This window comes from Mixophyes fleayi, chromosome 1 (assembly GCF_038048845.1).
Source record: "Mixophyes fleayi isolate aMixFle1 chromosome 1, aMixFle1.hap1, whole genome shotgun sequence".
NCBI lineage: Eukaryota > Metazoa > Chordata > Amphibia > Anura > Limnodynastidae > Mixophyes > Mixophyes fleayi.
In genome coordinates, this window is record NC_134402.1 from 89,046,865 (window position 1) to 89,060,921 (window position 14,057).

At 44.2% G+C, this 14,057-nt stretch overlaps 1 protein-coding gene across 1 annotated transcript in view; it reads left to right on the forward strand.

Annotated features, from left to right (window-relative positions):
* LOC142119689 (putative ATP-dependent RNA helicase DDX60) overlaps positions 1-14,057 on the forward strand; it is a 388,335-nt gene that overhangs the window by 239,732 nt on the left and 134,546 nt on the right. Inside the window, exon 28 of the mRNA XM_075194180.1 lies at positions 1,568-1,697. Within this exon, the coding sequence (XP_075050281.1) occupies positions 1,568-1,697 (130 nt within the window). The remainder of the gene's footprint in view (positions 1-1,567; positions 1,698-14,057) is intronic.

The window sequence follows — 14,057 nt, forward strand, 5'->3', positions numbered from 1 at the left end:
AGACAGCAAGAGTGTGTCTGCCTGTCATAGCATAGCTCAGCCTCTTCACCATTGAGCTCAGTCTTTTAGGCTGGAGCCTGAAAGAAATGAGCAAGCCTCCTCACCATATGAAAAAAATAATAACAAAATAAAATAAAATGGTTAAAACAACTTTCAGTCTTCCCACAAATGATCTAGTCATGCCTCAGTGACTCACTAAATCCTAGTGAACTGAATAAATAATCATGAACTGTGGTTCAGCCTACAAAATGGCTGTTTTTCATGTAGGTTCAGGTTAAGAATAAAAGTTTTCTTGACACGTAGTAGAGTATTAAAATTAAGCCAGACTTTAAGGAAGTTTATAATTGTGTTTTTTTGTTAATATTTCACACATTTTTACTCACTTATTTCTGAGTCGATCCATTGTGGAAAGTGACATTATCATCAGTAAATTCAGTATTGAGGATATATTTTAAAGAACATTTCTGAAAATCCTAATAATATATTTATTCCATCATTTTATCCACATTATACTTATGCTTGTATAAAACAAAAGAACTACAATAGAAGTAAAATTTGCTATAGTGTGTCAAATTGAAGATGCTTTAGTCTGAACCACACAGTAAGTTTTGCATTACTGTTTTTCGTTTGAGACCCATTTACCACTGAACTACACAACATACCATTCAAGAGTGCTGAATCTTTGAACACTCTGTTTTATAGTATATAATATGCCAAAACCACAAATAAAATCATTTTACTGCATTATTTTCAATAACAGTACATCAAATTATAAAAAAAATGATGGCGCTGAATATACTGATGGCGATCCTCACTATTTAAACAAACATGTGCATCATCATATAGTACAAATGTCCATATGTGAAAGAAGGCTATAATCACAATGGTTATCAAAATGCCAAGTGTCCCTCTCTTATGGCTAAGTTACTCTGAGTGAAACATACTCTCCAATAAACAGGACTAAAAGCTGTATCCAATAGAACACAGTTCAATATGTGGCCAGGCCACTGGCATTAAAAAGCATCTAAATGGATATGGGTAATGAAACCTATTGGTCCCAATGACCCTATACCCACTTACACTTGCACCTGAGGGTTGGGGGGTTGATAGCAGTGGCGGCAGAGCTCTGTATTTTTTATGCTCCATTTACTCATGCTCAATGCAAGTGAATGCAAGTGGGTCAATGGAAAGACCACTTGCATTCACTGAAAGAGCTATAAGGCTGGTTACCTACATTAGTGAATGCAAAACACAATGAAAATATTTCATGCATGCTTACACATGTCTGTTGTCACATGAGCAGCAGTATAAACCAAGGGCAGACCGAAATACCAGAAATTCAAGCATGAACGATTTTCCAGTCCTTTTTTTAGCTACTTGTGTGAACAACAGAGGCATGCATACATAAGGATAAATAATCCTGGTGCTTGAGGTATAGTCGGATAGTTTGCTTACGCGAACAAATTGTTTTAAAGCTGTCAGCTGAACAAACCCATATGCTATTAGGTCCACTAAAAACAAACATGCCCTAAAATCATCTGTCTGCTAATTACACTCTTACCAACAGAACATCAAGCAAAAACGAGTCACTAGTGATCAAGAAATCCAATTATGAAAGTTTAAAGCAAAAAATTAAGAAGCTCACTGAAATACCACCGGATTGTACGTACGCTGATGACAAAGCTGTGGACAAGGAGGTGAGGCGCATCATTCAGAATTTAGAATGTTTTTCAACCAAGTGGCACTTTAATTTGCAGATTTTTTGTATCTATTAAATTTTCTCTTTTTTTATTTACCTTTTACTTTATTTTACTGTTATACTGCAATCAGTAAGATAATAATTTAAAATAAAAGCAAATTCAGAAGTTTTGGGCTGTACTTGCAGGAGAATATTAATAAAGGAGAGAGGATCCAGGTGTTTATGCTGCTGAATAACATGAATCTACCTTTTTCCAGGGCAGTACAATACTTAAGGCAATTTATCAGTTATCAAGTTAGTTGCTTAGAAAATTTGATGACACTATTGTGGGTTGACAATTAAGTAGACATTTTTCGAATATCACACAGCTCTTATTAAGTATACTCAGAATGTCAGATACACACATATATTTTGAAAGACATAAAAGCTTTCCACTATAATACTGCCTTGCTATAACCATTCTACTTTTGTATTGTGTTCCATTGCATTTCTGCTTCAGCTCACTAAGGTCTTGTAGACTTTATCAGCTTATATACTGTAGGATACATTAATGGGTATTTTACTCTCTGTTTGGAGCTTAGCCACCATGCTGATGACATCTTTGTTGTCCTGTTCGTGTAGTCTGCTGTATAGTTTCCATTTTATTACCCATTGCCTGACCCTTTGCCTCCTATTGGATTTTTCTCTTGTCTTCAGACTGTCTCGACCTTTGGCTTGTTTCTGGATTTCCTCTTTCTCTGTCGGTCCTGACCTTTTGGTTTGTCTTTGGATTTTCCTGCTCAGTTCCTGCCCAGTTCCTGCCCTGACCTTTGACCTATCTTTTTAGTCCTACTATTTCCCTAATATCAGCTATATCTTTCTGGCTAGTTCCATTATTCTGAGTCTCCATACCCACTGCCACAACACAGAAGCTACGTGTCACTCACCGGACTGTGAGTGCTTCTTCCCGGACTATTAGGAACCGTGGACGTCCTCTATCCTGAGGGACTGCGCATGCGCAGCCCTTTCCAAACCTTCAGTGTATGTTCCTTTAACTTAATTGGCAGATCAGGCAACCTCCCTATATTAAGCACCTGTGGTCAACACCACGTTGCCTGATCTTGGAGTCTCATTCCCCATGAGTCTCTGAAGGTGTTCCTGTGTTTCCTTGTTCATTCAGCCCTGCTGATTCCTGTGGTTTCCAAACCACTTCTACCTCTGTGGTTTCCAAACCACTTCTACTACTGTGGTTCCCATACCACTTCTACCATCTACTGTATCATCGTGACTGTGAGCTGATTCCTATCCGCTGCCTCCGTGCACTACAGTCTTCTAATCACTTCAACTCTACCATTTATCATTGGGACTGTTAGCTGATGCCTATCCGCTGCCTCCGTGCACTACAGGCTTCAACCACATCCACTCACCTGTTCATGATTGTGACTGCCAGCTGATTCCTATCCGCTGCCTCCGTGCACTACAGGCTTGAACCTGCAACTCGTCTGTGTTTCATCACCGTGACTGTTTGGCTGATTCCTATCCGCTGCCTCCGTGCACTACAGTCTTCAACCTGCAACTCGTCTGTGTTTCATCATCGTGACTGCTAGCTGATTCCTATCCGCTGCCTCTGTGCGCTTCAGTCTTCAGTCCTTGTCAACTCTACCGTGTTTCCTTGAGTCTGCTGCCACTATTGCTACCCGCTACTCTCCGTGATCATCTGTTCCAGTTCAACTCTGCTCCGGGGTCCCATCGTTACTGCACCTGCTGGTTGCTATTGGTTACCTCCGTGTTCCCGCAGAGACCCGCTGCTGTGACTTCTCAGCGCTACTCATCCATCTACTGCTGATCCGCTCTCCACGCCTTCCTGTGTTCCCTGCTGGTCTACCTACCTGTGCGCTGCACCTGCTAGACCCCCGCTTCACCCATCCAGGGACTTTATCCTGCTGGCCTCCTGCCCTTCAGGTATCTCTGCACTCCTGTCTGACTGCCTTCTCCTGAACCACGGTATGCATACTTCCCATTGACTGTGCTGTGTATTGCATACCTTGCTGGACTGTGTTGGTTCTCCTCTGGAGTGTACTATCCGCTGAGTCTATTGCCATCATTGACTGTGTTGGTTCTCCTCTGGAGTGTACTATCTGCTGACTCTACTGCCATCATTGACTGTGTTATCTCATGCTGGATTACTTCAAGAGACTTTCTATATTGGCAGTGTTGTTCAGTCATTTATACATTTATATTGTGCATATTACTGTGGATCAAAGTCAAGGTGCCCGTGTATATATTGTGTTGCAGTCTCTCCCCGTGCACCTCCTCACATATATATTCAGTGGTACAACTTGCTAGTGGCAGACCACTGACTCCTGTTTACAGTTTCACCTGTTCCAGTATCCTCTCACATAGCAGTGGTACAACTTGCTAACGCAGACCACTGACTCCCCGGATACCTCCACTTGGATTCCATTCCTTCACTCAGACAGTGGTACAACTTGCTATCCGCAGACCGCTGACTCTCATCACCTCCTCGTTTCTGTTGGACATTCCTCCTCACTATAGCAGTGGTACAACTTGCTACCGCAGACCACTGACTACCTTCACGTGTCCTTTGTCCATACAGTTCCTCGTGTATTACTACCTCCATATTGCCAGTGCTGCTAGTCATAGACTTTCCTGAGCATCTCATCATCTGCTATTTCCTGTTCCGTGATCACCCTGCTACCAGAGTACCATATTACCACCTATACTGCTCTGGTAAGCCTATCACCTGGTGATCCCTGGGTAAAGACTCCTAGTGCCCGTGACAGTAAGATCAGGCCATGACAGACCCAGATACGGAACCTACTGCTAAAGAGATGCTGCAGCATCTGGTCAGCCGTGTGGAGCAACAGGATGCTCGCCAACAGCTGTTACTTCAATGTTACCAATCGTTAACCTCCCAAGGAACATCTGGACAGACTGTTACAGCTAGTATTGAAGCTCCTGTGCTTTCCTCCGTTTCCCCAGTGCCATCCCAGGTGTCTACAGCTCCTACGCTTCACCTGCCTACTCCGTCAAAATATGACGGGGACCCCAAAACTTGTAGAGGTTTCCTTAACCAATGTTCAGTCCATTTTGAACTCCAACCTCAAAATTTTTCTACCCATCGTTCCAGAGTGGCCTATCTTATCTCATTGTTTTCTGGACAAGCCCTGGCTTGGGCCTCCCCTCTGTGGGAAAGAAACGATCCAATTCTACAAGATAGTGCCAAATTCATTTCCACGTTCCGAAGTGTGTTCGATGAACCAGGTCGTGTGACCTCCGCTGCTTCCAGCATTCTTCGTTTGCGACAAGGCTCCCATACAGTAGGACAGTATGTCATTCAATTTAGGATCTTAGCCTCTGAACTTCAGTGGAACACTGAAGCATTAGTTGCCGCCTTCTGGCAGGGGCTCTCCGATAAAATTAAAGATGCACTGACTACCCAAGAGCTTCCTTCGTCACTAGAAGATTTGATCTCTCTTTGCCATCGTGTAGACATGAGATTTCGTGAAAGAGAATCTGAGAAAACAACTTCTGCTAAAGCACCTCTTCGTTTAAACCCTCAATTTCGTCCAGTTTCACCTTCTGTGATTCCCATGGAGATAGGACGTTCCAAATTATCTTTAGAAGAGAGGAAACGAAGAGTAAAGAATAGACTCTGTATCTATTGTGCTGATTCCACACATATGCTCAGTTCTTGCCCTAAGAAATCGGGAAATGCCAGGCCCTAACTAGTTCTGGAGAGGTGAAGTTAGGGTCCCTGGAGTCCTCTCCATTGTCTATGAAAGCTAAAGTCTGCGCTTTCGATGTTACGATTTCCTTTGCTACCAAATCCTTTGAGTCACAGGCATTGATTGATTCCGGAGCAGCAGGAAATTTCATTTCTAAATCACTAGTGAATCAATGGTCCCTACCAGTGATCACTTTAAAAACACCCATTACTGTGACGGCTATAGATGGATCACGTCTCATCAACGGTCTCATCACCCAGAGTACGTCTCCAGTAACCCTTCAGATTGGTGCACTACACCATGAAGAAATTTCGTTTTTAATTCTTCCAGTTACGACAAGTCCGATTGTCTTAGGCCTTCCATGGCTTCAGTGTCACTCTCCCCAGATTGACTGGCGCACTCCTCAAGTTATGTCTTGGGGGTCTGAATGTCACCAGCGTTGTCTTTCTCAAGTTATTCCTCTTAAAGTACAGCAATCTTCCATCGCATATTCCTCCCCGGGACTCCCTCCTCAGTATGCTTCATTTGCCGATGTGTTTGATAAAGCTCAGTCTGAACGTCTTCCTCCTCATCGTTCTTGGGATTGTCCGATCGACCTTCTACCTGGCAAGACTCCTCCCAGGGGTCGGGTCTATCCTCTCTCGTTACCTGAAACTCAAGCCACATCTGAGTACATACAGGAGAATCTCCAGCGTGGGTTCATTCGACCTTCCACCTCTCCCGCTGGAGCTGGGTTCTTCTTCGTCAAAAAGAAGGATGGATCATTACGCCCTTGTATAGATTTTCGTGGACTCAACGCCATTACTATCAAGAATCGGTATCCCATTCCGCTGATCACTGAGCTATTTGATCGCATCAAGGGAGCTCGGATATTTACTAAGTTGGATCTTCGTGGTGCCTACAATTTAATTAGAATCCGTTCCGGTGACGACGGGAAGACCGCGTTTAACACCAGAGATGGGCATTACGAATATTTAGTAATGCCCTTCGGGCTGTGTAATGCCCCCGCTGTTTTCCAGGGTTTCATCAATGAGATCTTTCGGGACTTATTATATGTATGTGTCGTTGTCTACCTAGACGACATATTGATCTTCTCACAGGACCTGCCTTCTCATCACCAACATGTGGCAGAGGTCCTCTCCAGACTACGGAAAAACTCGTTGTTCTGTAAATTGGAAAAATGTTCATTCGAGTTACCCCAGATTCCATTCTTGGGGTATATAGTTTCCGGAGTTGGCCTGAAGATGGATCCAGACAAAGTAAATGCTGTACTACATTGGCCTCAGCCAACTACTCTTCGTGCCATCCAGCGTTTTTTAGGTTTTGCCAATTACTATAGACGCTTCATTCAAGACTTTTCATCCATTGCATCTCCCATTGTGGCCCTAACTCGGAAAGGGGCTAATACTAAGCAATGGTCATCTGAGGCTCTCCAAGCCTTTCAAATCCTCAAAGAGGCCTTCTCGTCTGCTCCCATTCTGCGACAGCCTGATGTGACACTCCCCTTCTTCCTAGAAGTAGATGCCTCTAATGTGGGCTTAGGAGCTATTCTCTCCCAACGCTCGGAGCAACAAAAATTACATCCTTGTGCCTTCTACTCTCGGGGTCTTCTGCCCGCAGAGAAAAATTATACTATCGGGGACAAGGAGTTGCTGGCCATCAAAGCTGCATTAGAGGAATGGAGATACTTGTTGGAAGGAGCTCGCCATCCGGTGACGATCTTCACGGATCATAAGAACTTGTCATATTTGCAATCTGCTCAATGCTTGAACCCTCGTCAAGCAAGATGGTCTCTTTTCTTTTCCCGTTTTGAATTAATTATAACCTTCAAACCAGCCGCTAAGAACAAGAAAGCTGACGCTCTATCTCGAGCTTTTGTGACGTCCTCTGATGTAGAAGAGGTTCCCAACCATGCTATTCTAGACCCCAAATGTATTTCTCTGGCTGCTTCATCCACCAAAATGCTACCATTTGGGAAGACCCTTGTGCCTCCTACTCTGAGGAGGAAAATCCTTTCGTGGTTCCATGCCTCTCGTTTTTCTGGACACGCCGGTGAACACAAGACCTTTGAGATTCTCTCTCGTAGTTACTGGTGGCCTTCAATGAGGAGAGACGTCAAAGAGTTTATTGCTTCCTGTGATTTATGTTCTCAGTTCAAATCCTCCCGCAGAACTCCAGCAGGGTTGCTGCGACCACTACCCATTCCGTCCAAGCCTTGGACCCATATTAGTATGGATTTCGTTACTGATTTGCCACCAAGTAAGAATCACAATACTATTTGGGTAGTGGTAGACAGATTTTCGAAGATGGCCCATTTCGTCCCTCTGTCCGGTTTACCTTCCTCGTCTACTCTGGCTGAACATTTCATTAAAGAAATCTTCCGCATCCATGGATGTCCGTCTGAGATTGTGTCGGATAGAGGAGTACAATTCGTTTCCAGATTCTGGCGGGCCCTTTGTAAAACCTTGGGCATACGATTAGCACTCTCATCGTCTTACCATCCGCAATCTAACGGACAAACGGAACGAGTCAATCAAGATCTTGAGACTTTTATTAGGATGTTCTCTTCAGCCAACCAAGACAACTGGGTAGAATTGCTCCCTTGGGCTGAATTCGCCCATAACAACATGTACCATGAGTCATCATCCAAAACTCCATTCTTTGTGGTCTACGGTCACCATCCGTCTTTTCCGGAATTTCCTGCCCTCCCGCCCACCCAAGTTCCTGCTGTGGAGACTGCTTGTCAAACCTTCAAAAATATCTGGTCTCAGGTCAAAACCTGTTTAAAGAAGACATCTAATAAATATAAGTCTTTCGCAGATAAGAAGAGGCGGGCTATTCCACCACTAAAAATTGGAGATCGTGTCTGGTTATCTACCAAAAATATTCGTTTGAAGGTTCCATCTATGAAATTCGCCCCTCGTTTTATTGGTCCATATAGGATCATTCAAGTTATCAATCCAGTATGTGTTAAACTTCTTCTTCCTAAGAATCTTCGGATTTCCAATGCCTTCCATGTGTCCTTGCTCAAACCTCTCATCATCAACCGTTTCTCGACTCCTCCCTCAGCACCGCAGCCAGTTCAAGTTCATCAGGAGGAGGATTTCGAGATTACTGAGGTATTGGATGCAAAAATTTCGCGAGGAGTCCTCCGTTTCCTCGTTCATTGGAAGGGCTTTGGTCCTGAAGAGCGTTCATGGATCAAAGCTGAAGATCTTAATGCTCCTGCCCTTCTGAAGAAGTTTTATTCCAAAAATCCGGACAAGCCCGGTTCCAGGCGTTCTGTGCCCACCTTTAAAAGGGGGGGTACTGTCACTCACCGGACTGTGAGTGCTTCTTCCCGGACTATTAGGAACCGTGGACGTCCTCTATCCTGAGGGACTGCGCATGCGCAGCCCTTTCCAAACCTTCAGTGTATGTTCCTTTAACTTAATTGGCAGATCAGGCAACCTCCCTATATTAAGCACCTGTGGTCAACACCACGTTGCCTGATCTTGGAGTCTCATTCCCCATGAGTCTCTGAAGGTGTTCCTGTGTTTCCTTGTTCATTCAGCCCTGCTGATTCCTGTGGTTTCCAAACCACTTCTACCTCTGTGGTTTCCAAACCACTTCTACTACTGTGGTTCCCATACCACTTCTACCATCTACTGTATCATCGTGACTGTGAGCTGATTCCTATCCGCTGCCTCCGTGCACTACAGTCTTCTAATCACTTCAACTCTACCATTTATCATTGGGACTGTTAGCTGATGCCTATCCGCTGCCTCCGTGCACTACAGGCTTCAACCACATCCACTCACCTGTTCATGATTGTGACTGCCAGCTGATTCCTATCCGCTGCCTCCGTGCACTACAGGCTTGAACCTGCAACTCGTCTGTGTTTCATCACCGTGACTGTTTGGCTGATTCCTATCCGCTGCCTCCGTGCACTACAGTCTTCAACCTGCAACTCGTCTGTGTTTCATCATCGTGACTGCTAGCTGATTCCTATCCGCTGCCTCTGTGCGCTTCAGTCTTCAGTCCTTGTCAACTCTACCGTGTTTCCTTGAGTCTGCTGCCACTATTGCTACCCGCTACTCTCCGTGATCATCTGTTCCAGTTCAACTCTGCTCCGGGGTCCCATCGTTACTGCACCTGCTGGTTGCTATTGGTTACCTCCGTGTTCCCGCAGAGACCCGCTGCTGTGACTTCTCAGCGCTACTCATCCATCTACTGCTGATCCGCTCTCCACGCCTTCCTGTGTTCCCTGCTGGTCTACCTACCTGTGCGCTGCACCTGCTAGACCCCCGCTTCACCCATCCAGGGACTTTATCCTGCTGGCCTCCTGCCCTTCAGGTATCTCTGCACTCCTGTCTGACTGCCTTCTCCTGAACCACGGTATGCATACTTCCCATTGACTGTGCTGTGTATTGCATACCTTGCTGGACTGTGTTGGTTCTCCTCTGGAGTGTACTATCCGCTGAGTCTATTGCCATCATTGACTGTGTTGGTTCTCCTCTGGAGTGTACTATCTGCTGACTCTACTGCCATCATTGACTGTGTTATCTCATGCTGGATTACTTCAAGAGACTTTCTATATTGGCAGTGTTGTTCAGTCATTTATACATTTATATTGTGCATATTACTGTGGATCAAAGTCAAGGTGCCCGTGTATATATTGTGTTGCAGTCTCTCCCCGTGCACCTCCTCACATATATATTCAGTGGTACAACTTGCTAGTGGCAGACCACTGACTCCTGTTTACAGTTTCACCTGTTCCAGTATCCTCTCACATAGCAGTGGTACAACTTGCTAACGCAGACCACTGACTCCCCGGATACCTCCACTTGGATTCCATTCCTTCACTCAGACAGTGGTACAACTTGCTATCCGCAGACCGCTGACTCTCATCACCTCCTCGTTTCTGTTGGACATTCCTCCTCACTATAGCAGTGGTACAACTTGCTACCGCAGACCACTGACTACCTTCACGTGTCCTTTGTCCATACAGTTCCTCGTGTATTACTACCTCCATATTGCCAGTGCTGCTAGTCATAGACTTTCCTGAGCATCTCATCATCTGCTATTTCCTGTTCCGTGATCACCCTGCTACCAGAGTACCATATTACCACCTATACTGCTCTGGTAAGCCTATCACCTGGTGATCCCTGGGTAAAGACTCCTAGTGCCCGTGACACTACGACTGTACTATTGAATTTTAAGGAAGACTCTATGCCTTATCTGCTCCTGAAACAAAAGCCATAGAAGAAAATATCCAAGAGAATCTTCTTAAAGGTTTTATAAGGCCATCTAAGTCACCCATTGGAGCAGGCTTCATTGTTTCTTAAAGAGCATGAGTCTATGGCCCTGTAGAGGGGGTTGAATAAAATTACCATTGAGAATAAATATTCTTTACCTCTTATCTCTGTATTGTTTGACCAGCTAAAGGGAGCTACAATTTTCTCCAAAATAGACCTTCGTGGGGCCTATAATCTTATTCACATTCAAGAAGGAGATGAGTGGAAAACCATATTTAATACACAGTCTGAACATTATGAATACCTTGCCATGCCATTTTGTTTATGTAATGCCCCTGCATTGTTTCAAGAGTTGATTAATGATGTATTTCATGATTTCCTAGGTAAATTTGTTGTAAACTTGTTGCACTGGCCTCCCCCACTCCCACCTCGCACCCCTCCGCTCTATACTCAATGCGGCTGCAAGACTCATCTTCCTTTCACGCCGCTCCTCCTCTGCCTCCTCTCTCTGCCTTGCCTTACACTGGCTCCCTTTCCCCTACAGAATCCTTTTCAAACTCCTTACCACCATGTACAAGGCTCTCTCCCTGTCTACGTCCCCTTATATCTCTAACCTCCTCTCCATTCACACTCTTGCCCGCTCCCTACGCTCAGCCAATGACCGCCGCCTCTCCTCCACTCTAATCACCACTTCCCACTCCAGAATCCAAGACTTCTCCCGTGCTGTCCCCCCTCACTGGAACGACCTCCCTCGCTCCATCCGCCTCTCTCCTAATCTGTGCTCCTTCAAACGAGCACTCAAAACTCACCTGTTCCTCAAAGCCTACCAACCTTCTACCCAACTCCGAATCTTCTCCTAACATTCTATCCTCTCTCCTCTTGGTCCTTCTCACCATACTTCAACTTCCTCCCATTGTGTCTGTTTCGTTTCACCCACCCTTAGGATGTAAGCTCGTATGAGCAGGGCCTTCTTCCCTCTTGTCTCCACACCTGTTCTTCTACTTCGCCTCTATTGCAATAACCTGCCTGGGGTTTTTGAAGCATTGGTATTTTTGTTTATTGTTCTGTACTGTCTCACCCTGTATAGTCTACTGTTTGCTCTGTGTACGGCGCTGCGGAAATCTTGTGGCGCCTAACAAATAAATGATGATAATAATAATAATAATAATAATAATACTAATTATAGATATTGTTGTATCATGCTCCTCTTTAGAACAACATCAGGATCATGTTAGGACAGTCCTCCAGAAACTCAGAGAGGACCAGTTATTTGCCACTCTGTAAAAATGTGAATTCAAAGTTGCTAAGTTTTTAGGATACATAATTTCTTCTGAATGTTTCTCCATGGGTCCCGGCAAACTCCAGAACATTCTGGATTGGGTTCAGCGCACTAACCTCAAAGCTATCCAAAGATTTATTGGGTTTACCAACTATTATACAATATTTATTTGTTCATTATTCATAGTTGATTGATTTAGCAAAATTACAATTTTTTTCCATTAATCAGGTTGCCCACTGAAAAATACATGCCCTCCCTTTTTATCCAACATGTCTTCACACCTCATGGTTTGCCCTTTGATATAATTTCTGATAAGGGATCACAGTTCATTGCTCAATTCTTTAAGTCTTTATCTTGTAACTATCACCCTCAGTCTAATGGCCAGACATAGAGGGTGAACCAGTCTCTGGAACAGTACTTGTGATTTTACTATATCAAGATCTATATCTGTAAACCATATCTATAAATTCTCCTTTTAGTCTGCCTCGAATACCTCTCCATTCTTTTGTGTTTAGGGTCAATGTCCTAGAACCAACTATTTTTCTGAACTATGAAACATCTCCTTACGCTTAAAGTTCATTTTTAGTGATGTTCATACAGCTTTATTACGACCCTCTTTGCGCTCTCATTATTTTTAAGACAACATCTTTTAAAGTGGGTAATAGGGTCTGGTTATCATATTGCAATATTTGACTCTGGCAACCCTCAAATATGTTTGGACTCGGGTATATTATCCTATTCTAAATTACCAAGAAAATTAACCCTGTTGCCTTTTGCTTGGATCTTAAGAATTACCAAGACCTTTCATTGTCCTCTATTTAAGCCTGATTTCAATTCGTCATCACCAATATTATCTTATTTTATTTATATGGTGCCACCGAGCCTGCAGCACCGCTCAGTCAACAGAAAATAAACAGACAAATATAAAGATAAGTAAGGACAACAGAAACATTAGAATCAGTAGATGTCAATACAAGAGGCAATAGAGAAAGCAACTATATAAGAAGACACAACTAGTATAAAGGAATCATTACAAAGAGGAGATAGGAGGTAGAGAGGACAAAACTTGTGAGAGTTAACATCCAAGAGGATTAGGGAAGTAAATGGAGACAATAGGGATGGATGTGTCATGGTTTGGTAAACTGGATTCTTAGATCTGCCCAACTTGACACTACTCCTAGCAAGGCGCGGAGTCTATTGAACGGACAGTTTTCACCAGGGACCCCTGCAAGGTGGTTTGGACTTAGCTGCGTCCGTCCGCAGGTCGCGGCCCTTACCAGGAGTGTCAGATGAGACCCTTAATGGGAGTAAGTAGAATAAGAAGAACAAGATGCTGAGGGAAGCTGGCACACAAGGCCTATAGCCGACGGGTCAGTGGAGATAGATGAAACGTAAGCTCCTTAGCCAGCGGCAGAGCAAAAACAGGTGGAGTGTGAGCTCTTAGCCAGTGGCACAGTGGAGACAGGTGAAGCGTGAGTTTGTTCAGCCAGCGACACAACGGAGACAGGTAGGCACTGAAAATCCAGAGTAGAACACACAGAGGACAAGACGATAAGTCTAACCAGGCGGTTAACTCGATCAACAGGCACTGAGAAGAAGGGGGAAGTGCCTTTTAAAGTTTGGAGCCAGACTGTTTAGCCAATAGAGAACATACAGAGGACATAAAGGATAGAGTCAGGATGCCAGCAACTGAAGCGTGAATAAGTGAGGAACAGGTGAGCGTGTCAGTCTTCGGTTATGGAAGTACCCCTCCCTTTAAATGTGGGCACCGCACACCTTGGGTTCGGCTTTAACAGGAATCTCTTGTGAAAATTCCTAACAAGTATCGGGGCATGGATATCCGTAGCACAGATCCAGGAACGCTCCTCGGGACCGAAGCCCTTCTAGTCCACCAAATGCTTCAATCCTCCTTTACAGAATCTTAAGTCTAAAATCTGCTTAACTTCAAACTCTAGATCCAGATGAACCTTGGGCACCGTAGCAGAAATACGGGTAGAGGAGAACCGGTTGATGATCAGCGGTTTCCATAACAAAATGTGAAAGGAATTAGAAATTCGAAGGGTGGCTGGTAGAGACAATTTAACACATACTGGATTGATGACTCTGGAAATGGT